Source organism: Neolamprologus brichardi, chromosome 14, assembly GCF_056152115.1.
Source record: "Neolamprologus brichardi isolate AB-2024 chromosome 14, ASM5615211v1, whole genome shotgun sequence".
NCBI lineage: Eukaryota > Metazoa > Chordata > Actinopteri > Cichliformes > Cichlidae > Neolamprologus > Neolamprologus brichardi.
In genome coordinates this window covers 30,477,213-30,498,573 of record NC_142117.1, presented here as the reverse complement: position 1 = coordinate 30,498,573, position 21,361 = coordinate 30,477,213, and the positions used below count along the sequence as shown (strand labels likewise).

Below are 21,361 nucleotides of genomic sequence, written 5' to 3'. Positions count from 1 at the left end.
AAGATACTCCAAGGAGTTGGCGGCAGCCAATGTCCGACAGCCGGTGCCCAACACACAGAATAAACACAGACGGATTCTCGCAGCCAAAAGACCGCGCACTGACGGTGCTTTTCGTCCCATTGTTTGAGACGTACCGACGTGCGGCTGGCCTCATATAGCGCTGTAGGGGTAAGCACTATAAACGTAATCTTAAACAAAGCGAATAGTGTGCGGCTCTTATGAATGAAACAATGCTCTGGGATATGCTTTGCACAGTATACATTAACGTTGTACGTAGTTGGTTGCATGGCTGAGGTGAATGGGATGCTAACTCAGTGTCAAGCTCCTGGTGTTTAACGTTATCTTGCTAACTTGGCTAAGTAGTTACCGTACAGTGACATTCACCACGGCCATGAGTAATAACCAAAATAAAGTGCCCATTGGGTTAAAGGACAAGAGCCCTGATGGTCGAGTTAACTGTCTGCCGCACTTCGCTTAACGTAACGTCCGCTGCTGTGGTGCGTGCTAAAGGTGGCTGGATGCTACCATAAAGGCTAGCGCTAGCTGGTTGTTGAATGTAGGTTAATACCGTTGACTGGTGCTGAGGCAACCGGAGTACGGTGATACAGGCAGAGCATCATTCTCCGGTATTAGTACGACTTTCACTAAACTTTTAGTCGAATAATCTTTAGCGTTTAGACAGGTGACAGCAGTAACAGGCAAATTTGTCCTGAAGGACGTAAGGGGTGTTTGAAAACGGGCAGCTAGCCATTGTTAGCAGTCTAATCAGCCATTTTCATAATCGTCTCCCGAGATGAGCACCGTGACATGCTAGCCTAGCTTGAAGGCTAACGCTGATAGCAAGAGGACACAAAGCAAGATGGCTAAAAGCTAATGAACAATCAAATGAGGTGGACGCTAATGTGTTCACGTAGAACCTTTAGCCGGTTAGCTTCACGTTATATTGTCGGAGTGCTAAAATTAAACAGCACTATACTGTTTTTACTAGCTTGTATAGCTAAACGTTTGATCTAACGCGCCAGTAGAGTAATGTGTAGCTGATTGTAGTTTTAATAAATGCTAGCCTCTTCATACAATGGATCATCAGTCACCCCAGGCACCCTCCTCCCACCACCCAGTTTAAACAATAGATGTGAGGAACTGATGGAGTAGGAGGCAGACAATTGGCGAGGGCCATTCAGATGCTATTACTTACATTGCATGAACGTGCTGGTATACTTTGAATTTAAAACTATGTATTTTCTCTCCTTAAAATTTAGTAAGCCAAAATGGGGAAGGATCCAAAGAAGCCGAGGGGCAAAATGTCCTCATATGCCTACTTTGTGCAGACATGCCGGGAGGAGCATAAGAAGAAACACCCTGATGCCAGTGTCAACTTCTCAGAGTTCTCCAAGAAATGCTCTGAGCGATGGAAGGTAAAAGGAATTATTCATAATATTAGATTTTATTTTCATTTTTCTAAATTCAGTATTTTATTTTTTAGATTGTTTAAAACTGGCTGTGTTTCTCCAAAGACAATGTCACCAAAAGAGAAAGGCAAGTTTGAAGACATGGCCAAGCAAGACAAGTTGCGTTATGAGCGGGAAATGAAGAATTACGTGCCTCCCAAGGGCCAGAAGAAGAAGCGATTCAAGGACCCCAATGCCCCCAAGAGACCACCGTATGTGCCATAATCTACACTTTCTCATTTTCTTTCAGACTGTAGGGGTATTTTGAGCAATTAAACAGCAACATTTTTGTTTTGTTTTTTTCCATTTCCTTCTTTTCCCCCCACAGGTCTGCATTTTTCCTCTTCTGTGCAGATTTTCGCCCAAAAATAAAAAGTGAAAATCCAGGCCTTTCCATTGGGGACACAGCAAAGAAGTTGGGAGAGATGTGGAATAGCTCATCTGCGGAAGAAAAGCAGCCATATGAGAAGAAGGCTGCCAAGTTGAAGGAGAAATATGACAAGGTGATAATCCAAAATGACATGGAAGTTAAACTTGTTGATTTGATAGAAAAATGTTATTGTTTGTGGAGCATGGAAAAGAGCTTATCTCTCTGTTACAGGATATTGTTGCTTACCGCACAAAGGGAAAAGTGGATTCAGGACCAGCTGCTGCAGCTGATGATGATGATGATGACAATGAAGAAGAAGAAGAGGAAGGAGAAGAAGAAGAGGAAGATGAGGATGATGATGATGAGTAGCTCACTTGGGGATGGGACCTGCAGTTTTGTTTATGCCATATATCCTTATATCTCAATTCACCATCTTGAAAAACCGAAGTCAGATTGACCAAGATCATGTGTATATTTGATGTTTTTAAGATGTACAGTGTTATTCTCCTTTTCTTTTTCTTTTGGTTTTTTTGTAAAGTCAACACTACATATCTTACGTTTGGAATTTTCTAGTGGTAGTACTTTACCCCTGCCATATTATGTAACAGTCTAGGAGGACTACAAATAAGTATGAAAGTAACTAGTCTTTAGGTGTTCCAACTCAAAAATGAGATTTCTGAGTTGCTAGTGTATTTTTGTTTATTTTGAAAAATATTTTTTTATGTGCTGTCCCAATGTCTTTTTATTGTTCTTTGAATACCACTCTAATATCAAATGCAGCTGTCGACATTCAAGAATGTCTTCAATAAAGGTCGTTTTTTTTTTTTTTAACAAGTTTGTTTTTTTCCTCCTAATTTTAATCATCTCACAAAATCTAAAAACTACCAAACTTCCATGTATTCTATATTCTTTACATGCAAATAGGGCCCTTCAGTCCATCTGTAATTCTGTGTTGGGTGTTTCTCATCTTCCTCTTGGGTTCAGGTTTGTTAGCTGCCCAATAATGCGGTCAGCAAGCTATTTGGTAGTTTTGGTGCTGTGGGAAGCTCCTAGGTCTTGCTGTAAAAGGAAATAAGAATCTCTATAAAGCCTGTCAGCAGCGGAAAGCAAGAAGTACTCTAAAATCTAGTGGTTCAGTATTAGGAATGCGGCAGTTGTAGCTCCTTTCCTAGTACTGAGCCACTAGACGTCCATGTGTGGTGGATCTTAATCCTCTGTCACCGGCCTCAGTTCTCTGTTTGCAAAGCTCTCCCAAGTTCCTGATTTGACTTACCTTGACAATCTTCTCTTTATATCACACTTCCCCTTTAGACAGATGTTTAAATACTGCAGTCTGCAAACAGCTTGCCTTTTTCACAAATGAGACTTAACCTCTTGTTGAGGATAACCATCATTATCCGCAAAACTGTCAAGTCAGTAGTCCATTTTTTAAGTCTTGAATAATAAATGTACCTTTTTCAATCAAGTTCACAATACTAGTTAATCTATGAGTAATTCAGAGTTTGAGGCTTTTTATGTAAACAGATTGCTAATGGCACAAATGACTAAGGATAATTGACAAGTAATAATTCTTACTTACCAGTACTGGACTCATGGAATTATTAAGCCAGAAGGACAGATATTTGACAATAGCAAGTAATACGAACACAATTAAGGATATCACATTGTTCTATTGGAAAATAAACAAACTTTTATTGATTTTAACAATTTAAGAAAAAAATATTGCCCAATGGCTGTTATTTGCAAAGTGCTAAGGCATTCACATCCTCAGCAATGTTTTATAAACTCTCTGGAAAGTAAAAAACATCGATCATGCTACAGTAGTTTGAGCAACCTCAATCCAGAGGGTGGTGCCATGATATAAAAAACCTGTATGTGTATGTGTGTGTGTGGCATTAAAAAACTTTAAACTATACTTGTTTTGTCATGCGCACACAAGCAACAAGTCCATATAGGTTCTACAGAGTGGGGTTTTTTTTTCAGGATGATAATGACTCCATCTGTAGGACATGGGGGATCACTGCCTGGTTTAAAGGGACAGCTGTTAGCAGTCACCCAAAAAATGATCAAAACACCAGATTAGGGAATTTCTTTTGAAGGAATAGTTTTTGCTTTCCTCCTGGAGAGTTCCAGAGGCTTGGATAATCAATGCAAAAAGCACAAGAAGATTCTCCACTACATGATATTATTATGGGTGTATTTTATTCCCAGCCAAGTACCAAATGTACATAAGAAAAGTACTCCTTCTCCGAGTGCTCTCTTTCCCAAGGCAGGGACCTTTTGTGATCCCTTGGTCGTATTGAGTTGCAATTCCCTGTAACTGGAGGCAAGCTCACAGGCACGGTGGCCTCACCATCACTTAGAGGGGGTTCACATGTCCATTCATCAGGCTTTTCTCAGTAGTGTTTTCCTTTGCAGTAACCGTTCTTAGAAGTGTTAGCAAATATGAATGAAACCTCTGTGTTCTCCTTTCAGTAGGTCTGACACACAAACAAGCTCAGTGTTCCTGCATGTAGTTAACATTAGGGTCACAACAGTTGTTTTTTATTGGAAGCAAGCATAAAGATGGTAAAAGCCCTGTTTCTTTAGAAAGAAGAGTTTAGTAAGACCAGCAGCAACTGAATTTTGAATATTAAATAAAAAGTTAATAATTCAATATCAGTTAAAATGATTAAAAATGAATTACATTTGCTCTAAAAGACATTGCCTTGTAGTTGGCAAACGGTTTCTGTCTGTTTGACATTGCTCTACAGTATCATGTCAAGTCAGTTTTGAGACCTGTGATTCTGAATAGTTTTTCCCCTTCTTTTCACTCCCTTTTTACCAATTGAATGAATGCCATTCTGTCTCTGAATGAAACCCCCCATCTGATATGCAACAACAAAGTCTGCCTCTAGGCTACCTTACTGCAGGCAACTGTTCAGAGAGTCCATTTCATGCCTACGCTGAATAACCTCAATAGCAAAATCCATGTCGAGAATATAAAACATACTGATTCAGTAAACCATAGCTGGATATACTATTAATGCTTTTTACCTGGTAATTTTTCTTCAACCTTCCTCAACCTTCTGCTTTTTTCATTAGCAAATAAATAGAAAAGAAAATGTAATCTGCTTCACTCTCAAGTCCCACGAAACTTTTTTTTCCTCCCCAGCTGCAGGATTTGCATAGAGTGATGTCAAAGAGGCGTGTCAGTCAGGATTACAAGCTGAACAGATTGAGTAATCACCATGGATACAGCTTTAATACTTTACCATTTGTTGGGCTTGTGTGGGGGCTGCACAGTTCTGGGATTTTACTATTTAGTGCCACGTCTGTTTTGTGTGCTATTATTACTTGATTTTGTAACTATGATCAACAAAGAGGCGCTGAAGAAGTAAACTTTATAATGGATTCTACCGGATGTAGGAGGAAATATATAATTATTATTATTATTCACTTTGTGGTAAGTTGGCCTGTTGGTTGATGTGTTTTGATAACTGGCTTCGAATTTAGTTTAGATGTCTATTTGTGTTTAAGGCTTCCAGCACATTTTACATATCTCCAATAATTTTATTACTTCAGAAGTTGACCATTTATGCTTGCTTCGAAACTGTGACTCCTTGCCTTCTTCAGGTGTTTATTACTACATCATCTCATAAACTTTCATCTGGAAATAGGGTGAATGTAAGTAGTGTGAGGGAGCTTGCAGATATCATACTAGGGCAGCATACGCTCCCCTCCTGGTATCCTTCGTCTGTTGATGCTGTGCTGGAGCATGGTGAAGTAAGCCTACACCCTCATAACAGATGGCGAACACAGATGGCTTTCTCCAAAACTGTTTACTCGTTTCAAGTGAAAGAAGACACACTACCAGGTTAGTCATCTTTCCCCATGTAAGCGCATATGCATGTTAGCTGACAGATTATTTTTTGAAATATTAATGTGTAACTTTGGGTCCCCATTTCAAATATACTTCAAATTATTCCATTTTGACATAACTGTGCTGCTCAATCCACTAGTATTATTATTATTATTATTTATTTTATTTTTTTTCACTGTGTTCACAGGAACAATCGTGGGAAAAGTGGAAACACAGTTTGAGAGTCTCACAGCTATCACATACTCAGTTCAGGAGGATGACGGTGAGAACCTATTCCTCCTCAGCCCTTTCTCGGGGGAGTTCCTATTAACCCGCAGCCTGGATTTTGAAGCACAAAGGTTCTACATTCTCACAGTGGAGGCGCAGCAGGGGGATCTGCAGGTATCTGGTATCAGGGTGTATTTCAATTTGCTAGATGTGAATGACAACCTCCCTGTTTTCAGTCAAGATACCTTTTCTGCAGTGTTATTGGAGAACACAAACATTGGAACTTGTTTCCTGTCTCTGAATGTGTCAGATAAAGATGAGGGTAAGTGTGCAAAGTGAATATGAAATGTTACTGCCATCATACGTTCAATGGATTTTACTTTCACCTTAACCCTTTCACACATAGTGATCACTACATTGGACAGCTATTCAAAGGCTGTTTTCTTGTATTTGTGTCAGTGTGTACTTGCACATAAACCACTACACTGGAAACTAATGTGTCACTCCAAACCCTGCCACCCACTCCAAAGGTGATGTTGTCCACCTAAGTGGGCATTTAAAAGACAAGATGTTAAGAAAAAATTAAATTCAAAAATCTTTTTTTCATGCCTACAGATGAATAAGAAAACTTAAGAAAACAATCCTGATTGAGGTTGTCATAATTCATGCACGAAAGGGTTAAAGCAACATTTTCCTAATTTTCTGTTGTCCAATGTTGGTGAGCCAATGTGAATTTTAGCCTCAGTTTCCTGTTCTTAACTGACAGGAATGACGCTCAGTGTGATCATCTGCTTTTGTAACCCATCTGCTTCAAAGTTTGAAGTATGTAGAAGAGCAGAAGAAATGTTCTTCTAAATATTTTGGTAGTAGCAAGTGATTATTTAAGTTACAGTTGTCTTGCTGTCTCTGCTTGAAGCAGTCCAGCCATTCTCTTCTGACCTCTGGCATCAACAAGGCATTTTCTCTAACAGAACTGCCACACTGGACATTTTCTCTTTTTCAGACCATTCTCTGCAAATCTTAGAGATGGTCTCCAGATTCATCCAGCACTAACAGTCACACAACATTCAAAGCCATTTAAATCACCTTTCTTTTGCCTTCTGACACTCAGTTTCAATTTCAGCAGTTTATCACGACAATGTCTACATGCCTAAATGTGTTGCTGCAATGTGATTGGCTGATTCCTTTGTGTTAAAGAGCAGTTGAACAGGTGTACCTAACAAAATGGCCAGTGACTGTACATTATATTACATAAAATATTTAAATGAATCCTGCATTTGTAGTAATACAGGATACATTCTTTCCGCATTGCATTATTATTATTATTATTATTATTTTATTGGAGCTGCTCCTCAAGCAAATGATTTATACATTCATGTAGTCAGTGGGGATCACACCCATAACCATCCCTGTATTTCACTGTTCAGATAAAGTTAATGAGAGGCTGTTGTCAAGTATTCTGTGGAATAGTGTATTTGTTAAGAAAACATATTTCATATAAATAAAATGACAGAAAGGAATCAGCAGCTAGATTGAACTTTAGCCCTGTAAGTCATTGATGTAAAAACACACATTTTTCACAGTTCACATTCAAGCGCCTCATTTTGCCCTTTGATTTATACAGGTTTAAGACAACTGCAATGAAAATATAAGGATTATGATACAAATGTGTTTTCAGAAAGTATAATGTAATGCATTTATCATTTTTAGTTATGCTTCCAAGAAAGGTCTATAATCGATGTCTGTAACTGATATCTTACTTGACAACAAGTCTAAACCCATTTTATCCTTTTTAATAATTCACATGCTATATTTTCTTGTCTGCAAGGTGATAATGGAAAAATGACACTGAGAGTGATCAGTGGTGACGACGAGGAAGTGTTTGTCACAGATTCCACTGGTACCTTATGCCTTAACAAACCTCTGGACAGGGAGAGACAGTCCTACTACAATCTGACTGTGGCAGCCAATGACTGTGCCCAGCCTGCATCTTTACAATTCACAAGTACAGCGCGTGTTATTGTGATTACTGAAGATGTCAACGACAATGCTCCAATGTTTGTGTCAGCCGAAAGTGTTAGTATACCAGAAGACACTGCACTGCATTCTGTTGTAATAACTGCTCATGCTGAGGATGAAGACGCTGGATCCAACGGGAGGGTTTTGTATTATTTAAACACCTCCGGTGGGATATTCAGCATTGATAACAGAAGTGGAAAGATATACCTGGAGGAGTTATTAGACAGAGAAGAAGTAGATACTCTGACTGTTACTATAATAGCTACTGATGAAGGCTTACCCATGCTGGCAACCACTATGAAACTCACAGTGCATGTTGAGGATGTGAATGATCATGACCCTGAGTTTTTACAAAGCAGTTATAACCTGACAGTCAGAGAGGATATCCCCAGGGGAACAAGCCTGCTGCAGGTTCAGGCTCACGATCAAGACATTGGATCCAATGGACAAGTACGGTACATGTTGGCCCAGATTGGTCCATTTGTGGTGGACATAGTTCGAGGAGTTCTCACAGTCATGGATGAACTAGATAGAGAGAGGGACTCAAACTACACGTTGATGATAACTGCTGTAGATCGGGGGAACATACCCAGATCTGCTAGTGCTGCAATCCATATCACAGTGATGGATGTCAATGACTTTGCACCCCAGTTTGTTCCAGAAACATTGACCATTCATATGAAGGAGAATGAGGAGGATCCAACTCAGCTAACATATCAGGTGCAGTAAAATTCTGCTGAAAAACAACAGCGTTTTAATGTTTGTCTTTTTATTTATTTATTTATTTTCTGTTATTGTTTTTTTCTTTTTGTTTTTAAAATTTTGCCAGGTCTCAGCTTTGGATGAAGATTTAGGAAACAACAGTCAGCTTACCTATTTTATAGAGAAAGGAAATGGATATAATTTATTTTCTATCACTCCCAGTGGCACATTTCATATTTTGCACACCTTAGACAGAGAGAAGGAGTCGCTATATATAGTCACCATCACTGCTGTTGATTCAGGTAACTTCTATCCAAATAAAACTGCAAGATACTTAATTCAGTATGGAAATAATGGTCTATGTTTTTCTAATACTTACTTCACACTGTTTGATGATGACTTCCACTGTCATTTGAAGGACTGCCATCTCTAACAGGCACTTTGACTGTGCACATCATAGTTGACGATGTCAATGATAACCACCCAGAGTTTACAGAGGAAGTCTACAACACCATAGTGCCTGAGGACAGTCTTATAGGCACTGTGTTTGCTGTGATAATTGCTTCTGATGTCGACGAGGGTGTCAGTGGGGAAGTAAGGTAAATGTGATAATTTGTTTCTTAAAACAAAATGCTTTTATAGTATTTTTATAATCTTCTGAATTTAATGACTGTGTTATATTAGAGTAACTTTCAGAGTTTTGCATAGCGCACTGTTTTTATTTTTATTTGTTTTGTTTAGCTATTCTATGGAAAACCTCAATGTGCCTTTTGCCATTGATGAAACATCTGGAGAGCTATTTACAACAAACATACTGGACAGGGAGACAGTGGCCATTTATAATTTGGAAGTGACTGCAAGTGATAAGCATCCTATTCAGCCTCTGTCCACCTCTGTGCTTGTTACTGTACTTATTGGAGATATTAATGACCACTGGCCCCAGTTTGTGAATGGGCCTTATGTGGCCTATGTGCCAACCAAGTTAGCTCCAGGTGAGAGATTACTTTTCTATTTGACAGCTATATGTTTTACTCTGGGTAATATTGGCAATTGTATTAATATTGTATTATTCCCCCCCCTTTTTTTTTTTTTCTGCAGGCTCTGTTGTTTGTGCAGTGAGAGCATCAGATGACGACATTGAGATCAATGCAGAACTACATTATTCGTTACAGGGAGAAAGCTCTGATATGTTTTCAATCGATCCTTACAGTGGCACTGTTTTCACTTCAGCGGCTCTACAGTCAGTGGATGATGTTATTGTCACTGTGCGTGTGGAAGATTCTGGGGAAGATCCCAAATTTGACACCACAACTATTAGTGTCAGGTTTCAGAACATCGCTGATTTCCCAAAGATGAATGTGGATGTTCTGAGTTATTCCCTCACAGAGGATGAGCGAGTGGAAACACTGGTGGCTGTGGTATCTGCCCTGAGTATTAGAGCTGAACCTGTCACTTTTTATCTCGCTTCTGGAAACTTTGAAAACATGTTTCACATCGATCATTCAAGTGGAGCCCTGATAGTAGAGAGACCATTGGATTTTGAGAGCAAAAAAGATTTTTCTTTGTTGATAGAAGCCAGAGACTCAGGCTTGCCTCCTTTCTCCTCTTTTTCTGAAATTCACATAAACATCATTGATGCAAATGATAATTTCCCACAGTTTACTCAAGCTGAGTACAGGTGTGAGGTTTTTGAGAACTCCCCGCCTACCGTGGTTTGTGATGTACTTGCAATTGATGCAGATTCTGGCTATTATGGCACAGTGCAATACAACATAACAGACGGAAACCACGGTAACTTCTTCACAATTGACCCTGAAAATGGTTATTTGAGTACCACTGTAAGCTTAGACAGAGAACATATTCCTGAATTTAATTTAACAGTTGAAGCAGAAGAACTAGAAAACACGCTTCACAAAGACAAAGCAACTGTTATCATCACTGTTTTAGACAGAAATGATAATGCCCCTCTATTTTCTCAGATTTTTCTCACAGAGGTGTCTGAAGATACCCCTGTTGGACAGACAATTATAAAAGTCACGTCTACAGATGTTGACACTGATGCCAATGCAGTGATTAATTACTCGATAGTTGAGCAAAGTGATGACATGCTTTTTAATATTGATTTCACCACTGGCTACATCACCGTTGGAGGAGTTTTGGACAGGGAAATGCAGGATCATTATATCCTTAAAGTAAGTGCAAATGATTCAGCATGGAGTATAAGCACAGATGTGACTATAGTCATTTTAGACGTCAATGATAACAGACCAGTATTTTCTGAACATTTCTATAGCATTATCCTCCCTGAAACAAAAGATGAAGAGGCGTTTATTTTGCAGATTCTTGCTACAGATGCAGACATTGGGAAAAACAGTGAGATTTTCTATGTTATTGACCCTCCACATGAGGAGTTTTGGCTGAACGCTACCACTGGTGAAATCTATACAAAGAAGCCCCTGATGTTACGTGACTGTAATTTTGAAATCTATCAATTTACAGTTACTGCTTTTGACCGTGGCAGTATCTCCCTGCATAGTAATGTCACTATCAGAGTAAGATTAGAACAATACAACCACCACCCTCCTATGTTTTTCCCTTTACAACCCTTGATGGCTATTCCTTATCACCTGGCTGTGGGAAGTGAGGTGGTCCAGTTTACAGCAGTAGATCTGGATGTCAATGGCAATAGTAGCATTAAGTATTTTTTGAATGGAGGGAATGCATCTGATTTCTTTTGGATTCAAGGTGACACTGGAAAACTAATTTTAAATCAGACTTTAGGAGAGAATGAAAATCAGATCCTCACTTTAATAGCTGTGGCTGAAGATGAGGGCACCCCCCCTTTAACATCCCAAGCTGAAATCACTTTCCAAATTACTGGGAGGAATCAATTTACTCCGAGCTTTAGCAAATCTTATGTTACTTTCTCTGTCCCTGAGGACCTGCCTGTAGGATCAGTAATAGGAAATATTCAAGCAGAAGATGGGGATTATGGTCCCAATGGGGCGATCACATACAACATTACCCCAGAAAATCAATTTTTACCACTATCTGTGGGAGAATTTTCTGGACTGATAACACTGATCAGAGAGCTTGACTTTGAAGAACAAAGTATTTATCATTTCCAAATTAAAGCTAAAGATGAGGGCTGGTTCTCTAAAACTGGCACATTAAATGTCACGGTGTTAGTCATGGATGTGAACGACAATCCCCCAGTCTTTTCATCCTCAGAGTACATAACATCAGTTCGTGAAAACTCAGCTGTTGGAACGAATGTTCTTGTTGTAACAGCCACAGATATTGACTCAGGTGCAAATGCACAAATATTCTACTCTCTCATTGGTGGCCATATAGATAAATTTGCAGTTGATTCAGGAAATGGCACCATCACCACTTTGGCCATGTTTGATTATGAGCAAGAGCAGATGTTTGATTTAACAATCAAAGGTTCCAATACTGGAGGACATGCTTTATTTAGTTTAGCACATGTTGTCATCCAAATCTCAGATGTTAATGAGTTCACGCCTAGATTCATCAAAAAAGAATTTAACTTCTCAGTACTTAAAAACGTGCCTATTGGAACTGTTATTGGAAAAGTGACGGCTACAGATGGTGACCGAGGCTCTGAAGGTCAAGTGTTTTACTTTTTGTTTGCCAGGAAAAAAACAAAGAGCTTTGAAATTCACGAACGTTCTGGAGACGTATATACGACCAATAGTTTGAGGAAACAAGGCAACAGCCATGTAGTTTTGAAAGTTCTGGCCAAGAACTCTGGTGTTATTACTGGCACAGATATAGATGAGACTTTTGTCCACGTCAGTGTGATTGACACAAATGAAGCTCCCATGTTCACATCTCCACGCTATATGGCGAATGTTACAGAAGACACCCCAATTGGGACATCTGTGGCAACTGTGAGTGCTGTGGATGAGGACTCCATTGTTAACTGGAATCATTTCTTCTTCACCATTGAGCATGGAAATACGAATTTCTCCTTCTCTATTGATCCATCTAATGGTATCATTTCTGTGAATTCTCCACTGGACAGAGAAGTCTGGCCAGTCTATAATCTTACTGTTATAGCCACAGATAATGGCTCTCCACCAGCCACTGGGACTACTAATGTCATTGTGACTATTGGTGATATTAATGACAATGCCCCCAAACTCACATCAACTGAAGCTCATGTGAGAGAAAATCAGCCTGAAGGCACCATAGTCACTAAATTAACTGCATTTGACTCTGATTTACCACCCAACCAAGGCCCTTTTATGTACTGGTTATTAGACTCCTCAGTGGCCAGTGCTTTTTCTCTCACTCCTGATGGAGTTCTGCTCACCACCCGCCCAATTGATCGGGAACAAATCTCTGCATATCAAGTGCTTGTGGCTGTCAGGGATTCAGGATTTCCTTTGCCACTATCATCAACATCAACCTTCCACATCAGGGTTGTGGATGAAAACGATAACCCTTCAATGGCAAGAAATATCTTTATTGAGGTGAAATATTTTGGTAGTTCTTTCCAAGGTGGCATGATTGGTAATGTCCATCCTGAGGATCAGGACGAGTCTGACAGATTCAACTGCACCATCAAAAGTGGGCCAACTCACATGTTCACAATCCTTAATGGCACATGTGAGCTGTGGTCTTTTCCCTTTCAAGGCGAAGCTACGTTTAACATCTCCATTGAAGCTACAGACCAGCTGCACTTTCCCGTAAACAACAGCGTCTATGTTAACTACAAAGGTTTTACAAACGCTTCTATAGACAATTGTATATTATTCTATGTGTCATCATCTTCAGTAGAGCAGTTTTTGTCTAATAACTATTTGAGGTTTGTAAAAGCTCTGGACAGTCTGTTTAACCTACAAGCCTCTAAGACTCATGTATTTGGAATCAAACATATTGGGTGGGAAATCCTTCTGTTGGCTGCAGTCAAAAATTACAACGGTCAGTACCTTAGCAGAGAGGTGGCGAGTGGTATATCATCTGGACACAAGAAATTACTGGAAGCTCAGAGCAATGTGACAATTTCTCACATCACCAGTGATCCATGTCTGAGCAGCCCTTGTCAAAATGGAGCATCATGCCACAAAAATATTTACATCAGCCAGGAGGTTGCCGTCCTTGAAAGTGTAGCGGTCATCTTTGTTGCGCCAAAGAAAGAGATTTTTAACTGTACTTGTCCATCCGGATTTACTGGTTCACTGTGTGAAGAAGAAATTGATGAATGTGAGCTAAATCCCTGTGAGAATAAAGGCACATGTGTGAATACAGTGGGAAGTTTCTTCTGTCACTGTCAGGTTGGCTTCTCTGGTTCCCACTGCGCTGCTGATGTCAATGGATGCCTGAAGGTGAAGTGCCAAAATGGTGGGACTTGTATCCCCTCCAAGGATGGATATCAGTGCCACTGTGTGCCTGGATTTGGAGGTACATTTTCTCATGTATAGATAGATAGGAAAAAAAATTAATATGTGAGAACCAACTGTTAATTTAAAAAAAAATAAAACTTCTTTTTTATTTAATTGTTTTAGGAGAAACCTGTGATGAGTTCATAGACTACTGCAAATCATCACCCTGTGTTCATGGTATCTGCATTAATTCACAAACAGGATTCTCTTGTAATTGTCACTTTGGTAAGAATGATACATAATGCTAGATGTACATTTGTCTACAAAAGTGTAAAATCTTAGGAAAGACACACTTTCTTGCATATATTTAGAAAAAAAAAGGGTTGCTTGTAACAAACTGTATACAAATGATGGACATAGCAAAGCTGATGACACCCACTGTTTAGTTATGTCTCATTGTGAAGCTTTAAGCTGAGCATTTTGTTAGCATCAATTTTAATCCAGGAAGAGTGATAACTTGTCAGTCACAAGGTAAACCCACTCTAACACCTAATTTATGCTTCAACTGGAAACTTCACAATGTAACCTCCAACATAAGTGCAAACTCCTCAGTCCCCTTGGACACATGTAGGTTACACTGTAGGCTCTACAAAGATCTAAATCAGGCCTAAAGCATACCCTGCTTTGTTTTCCTTCTTGACTCTAACTGAGGCCACAATTTACAAAATAAGTATAAAATCAACACAAAAATATTTACTGAGGTCGGAGCATGGGTACCAAAGGGTCATTTATCCACTGACCTATGTACAGGCCTCTACTTTGTGGCTTGTAACTTTGTCAACACATCTGTCAATCAAAGTGACTACCCCTAACTTGAAGCTTAACAAAATTCAAGAGTGGTTGTATCACCAAAGGTCTGGTCTAAAAAGTGAAACCAGTAAGAATTGACTTAAATCTGCATTCTTTGTCATGTGTACCAGTTTGTGACTCCTCTGGGTGCAAAAGATGTCCTCAACTCGCTTGGTCTGTATAAGCTTTCCTCATGAGATTCCAGCTGAGCCGCTAGTTTCATGTCATACTGAATATAAGATGAGATTAATTGTGTAAACTATGATGCATATTAGTGTCCAGAAGAAAGATAAAGCTTGTCTATATGAAGTATTCCTTGCAATATCAGCAAGATCCACCGTTTGCTTGTTATACAGTTTCGAAATAACAAAATAGCAACAGCAAAATGCTCAGCCTAAGACTTCACATCAATGGGTGATATCAGTGGCTATATATGCTATCTGTTTATGCACATATATGAAATATGCTAAGAGGTTTTCTAAGAATTAAATGGGAAAAAATAATATGGAACTCATCTTTATGTTAGGAGTCAGTGGAGTCCGGTGTGAGGATCACAGTTATGGCTTTGAGGAGCTGTCCTTCATGGAGTTTCCACCACTGGATCGTAGGACTAATTTAATCTCCTTGGAGTTTGCCACAGTGCAGAGGGACTCCCTCCTCCTCTACAATCCAGGAGGTTCAAACAGCAGAGAGTTCTTTGCACTGGAGATACTGGATGGAGCAGTACATCTCTCTTATGATCTGGGTTCAGGACCTGTGAGGTTGCAAACATACAAGCAAGTTGCAGATGGATATTTTCACAGTGTTATTGCCAGGAGGATTGGCAGCGTGAGTTTTAAATATATCAGTATAAGAGGTTTACAAAAAACAACAACAACAAAAAAACAACTGCCAGGTTACAGGGTTGCCTGCAGAGAAATGTTTACTCATTAGAGTACTTTGCATTACATGAGCAACTTAGCAATACATTTACCTCTGAGTATACTGATCTTTTAGATCAGCAGTTTCTGAAACACTTAAATCAGCCCAACTGGCACCAACAACAATGCTATGTTTAAAGTCATTTAAATCATTTTACATTCCCATTATGTTGCCTTAATCCCTTGAGGTGCTGCCATGATTAGTTGATTAACAATGAGTTCGACTGTTGTACCCAACAAAGTGGCTAATAGTATGTCTACTATCAATGAATTACTTATTTAAATAAGAAAATAACTGTTTACTTGAACTGCAGAAGTAATGTTTTATGTTTCTTCATTGAAAAAGTAATCTGAGTACTTTAATACATTAGCATATTTTATTGAATTTGAGTTACATTCATATATCTTTATTGCATTTCACAGATGGGTTCACTGCATGTGGACAACTGCACAGATGACGAAAACAATAGATTCTGTTTTTCAACGAATGATGGAAGTATTTCAGAAAGGTAGCAGTGAAATATTTAATTGGAATATTATTTCTAATTTTCATCTTCATGTAAGCAATATTTTTTCGTTTTTCAATTTTTTACTTTCTTTGTCTTTATCGCCAATTAGGACACTTGATGTTGGCAACAGTAATATGACCTTTGGAGGATTAAGAACTACTGAAGCTATTTTAGTGCATCCTTCTCAGATAAGAACCCATGACTTTGTTGGATGTATCCGAAACTTTCATCTTAATGGCATCCTCCTGAGACCCTCAATGGCCCTAGCGGCATATAACATCTTTGACAGGCAGGCTTATTAAAATTAGTGCATGTAGATGTCTTTATACTTTAATATATACTATATCTATATCTATATATATATATATATATATATATATATATATATATATATATATATATATATATACACACACATATATAAATGTCTTACTGTTTATCTTTAGGTGTCCTCGAGCAGCAGTGGCATTATGCTATAGTGTCCCATGCAAGAATGGTGGTGTGTGTCATGACCTTTGGTCCAACTATTTTTGCGAGTGCAAAAGCCCTTTTACTGGAAAAAACTGTGACAAAGGTATAAATAATAGTACATATGATATTGAGCTTCTGTTTTAAAATCAGGTGCAGAAGATTAAATTGAGTTTTTTTAAACTTTTTTTTTAAACAGAAATGTCAGAGGAACTTGTTTTGAAATTTAATGGCAGTGACCACATTGATTATGTAATTAAGGAGAAATTTAAAAGAGACTACCTGATGAAAGACATTTTGGATGAAAAATTGGGATTAAACAGAGACCAACAAACGATTAACATCAAGTTCAAGACCAAACATGATGGTGTGCTGATGTTCATCCGTGGACAGAGAGCATATATTATGCTGAAGGTAGGTGAAATCCAACTAACTAACCCAACTATCTAACTATATACACGTCTTGTATTCTATATTCAAGTATGAAACTGTTTTTCCCCTTTATTCAGATAAAAGACAAGAAGCCTGTCTACATTTTTGAAGATGCACTTTTGGGACACCTGTCAGACTTCTCTGTGGACCCTCCTGTGGCTGATGGGGTTTGGCATCTCCTCTCCTTGTTCAGCAGGGGACAGAACACTTTCCTCTCTGTGGATGGTAAACCAGTTTTGAACATCACTGGCCAAAGTATGGATCTCACTCCACTTAGCATAGAGAAGATCACTCTTGGTGCTGCTCCCACAAGAGAAACAGTCAATCAATCAGGTAAAGTTTATTGTTAAAGTCAGTTTTTAAAATGCCAACTTTTGTACAACATGTGAAATGAAGGCCAGAAAATATACACTGCATACAGTCTTGTCATTGCACTTGATGAGAGTTTTGGATAACTGTGTAATCAGAGTGGATCTTCTTACCTGAACTGAAACTGATCACTCTAAAAGCAACATGTACCAGTAAAGTTAAACTGAAGGAGTAACGTGGAAGTAAGTGGACCTCTGAACCTGCTTTGTTTTTTATGACAGGGTTCAGTGGATGTGTGCAGTATTTCAATGTGACAGGTTACTCTCTGCCTGTCAGCGGACACAGCATAATGGTGGATGTCAGGCCAAGCTCGACTCTCACCCAGACCAACTGCAGCTTTCCGCATTTTTGCCTCCCTTCAGGATGCTCTGAGAAGGATGGTCCCAGCAGATCTTGTCTCTCACACTGTCAAAATCACTGGACATGTGAACCTGTTGTGCAGAACAACTCCTGCATCTGTTTACACAATGTTACTGACCATTTCTGTGATATATGCATCTCCACAAAGGATAGCCATGATCACTGCTCTGAAATGCAAGGCAACCTGCCACTGTGGCTCATTGCCGTGGTTCTTCCTCTCATCGCCATTCTGGTGATTGCAGTAATGTGTGTTGGCCTTTACAAAGTAAAACATTCTCATTCAAGATGTCAGAGTGCGAGCTTACCAGTGAAAACAGAGCATGGGGCAGACAACAAAGCGTTTTCCTTTGATGACAACACAATGCCCACAGAAGCTCTGTCACCAGAAAAAGGGAACAGACCTGACCTCATGAGTACCAATCAGTCAAAGTCAAGTGCAGAGATATACTGTGATAACAGTCTGTCAAATGTTCAGCCATTACCAAAGAGTGAGGTTGAGTATTATGAAGTCGGCAGCATCTGTAGTGCATTTCATTCAGATGATACCTCACTGAAACTCAGCTGGCAGAAGCATCTATACAGCTCAAAATGTGTGAAAGCTGATCCGAAACAGTGGGGAGATTTGAGGATGCTGTTTGCAGGATTTAAGAAAGAAAGCTCTAGTGATGACAAAAGCTCCCCAAAGCCTCAAAATGTTACTTTGATAAATGAACAGTTGCTGAATAAGTTTCATTCAAAACAGTCCCAGCAGACAGATTCTTGTTACACAAAGAGATTCATACAGCCAGAATTCCTGGAGCCAATGCAATGTCTCACTTTTGAAGAAATTAGCAAGCTAAACACTCCTGTGAAAAAAACATTGCATCAATCAGCTCTGAAATGTGGAGCCACAGACCAAATCACAATGGTGGATGATTCATGTGAAAGTGAAACGGAGGGCACGCTTATGTGCTCAGAGTCTGAGTTCAGACAGTTTTCTGTTGTCACTGGTGGGAATTACATACATGACCATTCATTAGGGCAACAACAGAACCTACCTTTCAACCCATTCTTCAAACAAACAAGTCTATCTGTTGATAAAGAGAGTATTCCCGTAGGTATATTTGAGCAGTGGGAAAATATTTTAAATATGCACCTACCTTTTAGCAGCTATGCCCCTGTATTTGAAGATATTGCATGCCTATCCAGTGAAGCCAGTAATAGTAATGACATACAAAGTGACATAGAAGAAATTATTTGATTTTCATATCACCCATATAGATTTAACAAAGGTTTCATCTGGATAGTCTAACTGTTGCACATTCTAGAATTTGTGATATTATTATCTATAGTTAAAATGTCTACTTGATCAATAACATAACAACATAAATTCATTACTGAGTGGACAAAGAACCTGTTCATTTTTACTTCATCAATTTGTTGCTGGTTATCTTGAAAGACTTGTCAGGTAAAAGTTAATTGTGTATCTTCAGAATAGCCAGAGATTTTGTCTCACAGTTCACTTTAAATGAACACACATAGATCAATAACAGCATTTAATCTTAATGGACAATAAAATTGTTCATAGGCTTCAAATTGTTCTCAATATCTAGACATATTTCTTTCACCGATTGTTTTTTAATCTGTTTTTTGATGCTGCACGAAGATGCTGTTTGCATACTGGGAATAGGGAACTGGTTAAAACATGCAAAAGGAAGGTTTATACTAAAGAGATAAGGAAATCTGCTGTGAGAGTCTCAGTTTCAGTCTATAATGTCCTGTAACATTTAGAATTTTCAAATAATTAAACAATCTCCTGCACATACCTTCAATATACCCACGTGTATCTTAATTTTCTAAAATTCTGTGGTAAAATATTATTAAGGATATCACCTGGTAACACTTGATGGGCTGTTTTGCCGTGGTTGCTGGCTTGGTGCTTGTGGATTATAGATACAGGGTGGCTTAGACCTCTTCGTGGCACGTTGAGGCGTCGGGCTGGAGTTGGGTGAGTCTAGGGGAACTTCCTGTTGCCTCTGGTCCCCTGGCACTCCTGCCCTTGGCTGCGAAAGCTCCATCCGCGGCCTCCCTTTTCCCTAATCTGGGGTGGATGCACGGCTGTCATCAGGATATGGACTCAGATCTGCAGCTCTCTTGGGGGCCATGGACAGCCAGGGTCTCTTCTTTCCTTGTCAACCTCTGGCTTGGGGGAGTAAAATTGTGTATTTGTTGTTGTGTCGTCTGAATGTGCTTTGTTACAAATGCGGGAACTGGAGACCCAGCATGTGTGTTCATCCTTTGCTCCCGCCTCCCCTAACCCCATTTTTTTCTCCCTTTCTTTCTTCCCTTTTCTTTTTCAATTCCTCTGCTTTCTATTTCTCTGCTTTTCGCCTACCTTTTGCCAATCTGAACTTCACCCCCTGTCTGTGCCAGCATAATATCCAATCAGATAAAACTATAAATAATAACAGAGAGTCTGCTTGCCACAACTGCTAGACAGGACAAGTTTAAAAAAATGCAACCCTGGTTCTTTTTTCATTGGGAAATGTATTCTCATTGAGAGTAAAATTTGAAATTACACACAGGTGTACACACGGTTGTTCACAGACGCGGACTACACCTTTCTTGGATGCTGCCTCAAAGCACATTGTGCGCTGTCTATCTTGCGTGCTGCACAATATCGTTTAATATTTAGTATCTACTGTTATCTACTGCTAGGTAGTTTATTGTGATGGTGCTGTTTTTATTATGTTGCTCTTTTTTTGTTTGCTTTCTCTTCTGTTTTTTTTCCTCTCCATACAGGTGATCCAGGTGTTTTGTTTGTTTTTCTTTCTTTCTTCCCCCCTTTCTCACTGTCTCTTCTCCCCTCTGGTTTTCTTTCTCTCCCTCTCTTTCTTTCATTCTTTCTCCCTGTCCTATCCCCCAGTCATCTCTGTCCCGTTTGTAGCAACCGAAAATAAAATAAATTCATAATTATAATAAAGGTCAATCAAATGGATCAATATGGCAAGGCCATGATGATCCACTTGGTAAAATAAATCCGCTTGGCATCTTTCTTGGCCTTAAGACAACAATTCTGATGGCTAAAGATCCAAACGGGACACAAACAAAACAAAACAAAACAAAAAACAAAAATTGAAATTATATGTAATGTAAAAATTTAAATTTAAAATGAATATATATTTTTTTTTTTCAAAAACATCCTTCAAAGGCAGCTGAAGAATTCACTACATTTGGAAAAAAAAAAAATTTCCCCACCTTCTACATGCCCTGTCTTCCCCTCCTGTGAAATGAAAATTATTTTTTGCAAATAAAAAGTGTAACTCAGTCTTCACTCCATCAAATATACTGTGCCAATTAGTTTTAAAACTTATTGTAAAGTGACCTCTAGTGGTCATATGATGTAGTATCAGTTGTTTCAGAACCAAATTCTCTTGTTATTTATTACAGAAAGCCAAGATAACAGCCTGATTATAAGACTTCTTCAGTGTTATACTGTTTGGATTTTGTAAAGAT

The 21,361-nt window shown here is 39.0% G+C and overlaps 2 protein-coding genes across 3 annotated transcripts; both read left to right on the top strand.

Moving 5' to 3' along the window:
- hmgb1b (high mobility group box 1b) lies at nucleotides 1-2,647 on the top strand. Of its 2 annotated transcripts, none has more exons than XM_006796563.3 (5): nucleotides 1-168; nucleotides 1,260-1,415; nucleotides 1,515-1,660; nucleotides 1,777-1,951; nucleotides 2,050-2,647. In XM_006796563.3, the coding sequence occupies exons 2-5, from the start codon at nucleotides 1,269-1,271 to the stop codon at nucleotides 2,185-2,187; spliced, it is 606 nt and encodes a 201-aa protein (XP_006796626.1). In that variant the 5' UTR covers nucleotides 1-168; nucleotides 1,260-1,268; the 3' UTR covers nucleotides 2,188-2,647. The 2 variants fall into 2 exon arrangements, with proteins under 2 accessions (XP_006796626.1, XP_006796627.1); XM_006796564.3 differs by lacking the exon at nucleotides 1-168 and adding an exon at nucleotides 499-626.
- A 2,469-nt stretch (nucleotides 2,648-5,116) lies between these two features.
- Nucleotides 5,117-19,381, top strand: LOC102797074 (protocadherin Fat 4). The gene is made up of 16 exons (XM_006796699.3): nucleotides 5,117-5,263; nucleotides 5,434-5,674; nucleotides 5,868-6,209; nucleotides 7,716-8,626; nucleotides 8,736-8,910; nucleotides 9,027-9,207; nucleotides 9,350-9,600; nucleotides 9,707-14,038; nucleotides 14,143-14,244; nucleotides 15,335-15,636; nucleotides 16,152-16,237; nucleotides 16,347-16,526; nucleotides 16,684-16,811; nucleotides 16,905-17,119; nucleotides 17,215-17,470; nucleotides 17,728-19,381. Exons 1-16 carry the CDS (start codon nucleotides 5,207-5,209, stop codon nucleotides 19,104-19,106), a joined length of 9,138 nt encoding a protein of 3,045 aa, XP_006796762.3. The 5' UTR covers nucleotides 5,117-5,206; the 3' UTR covers nucleotides 19,107-19,381.
- The last annotated feature ends 1,980 nt before the right edge of the window (nucleotides 19,382-21,361 follow it).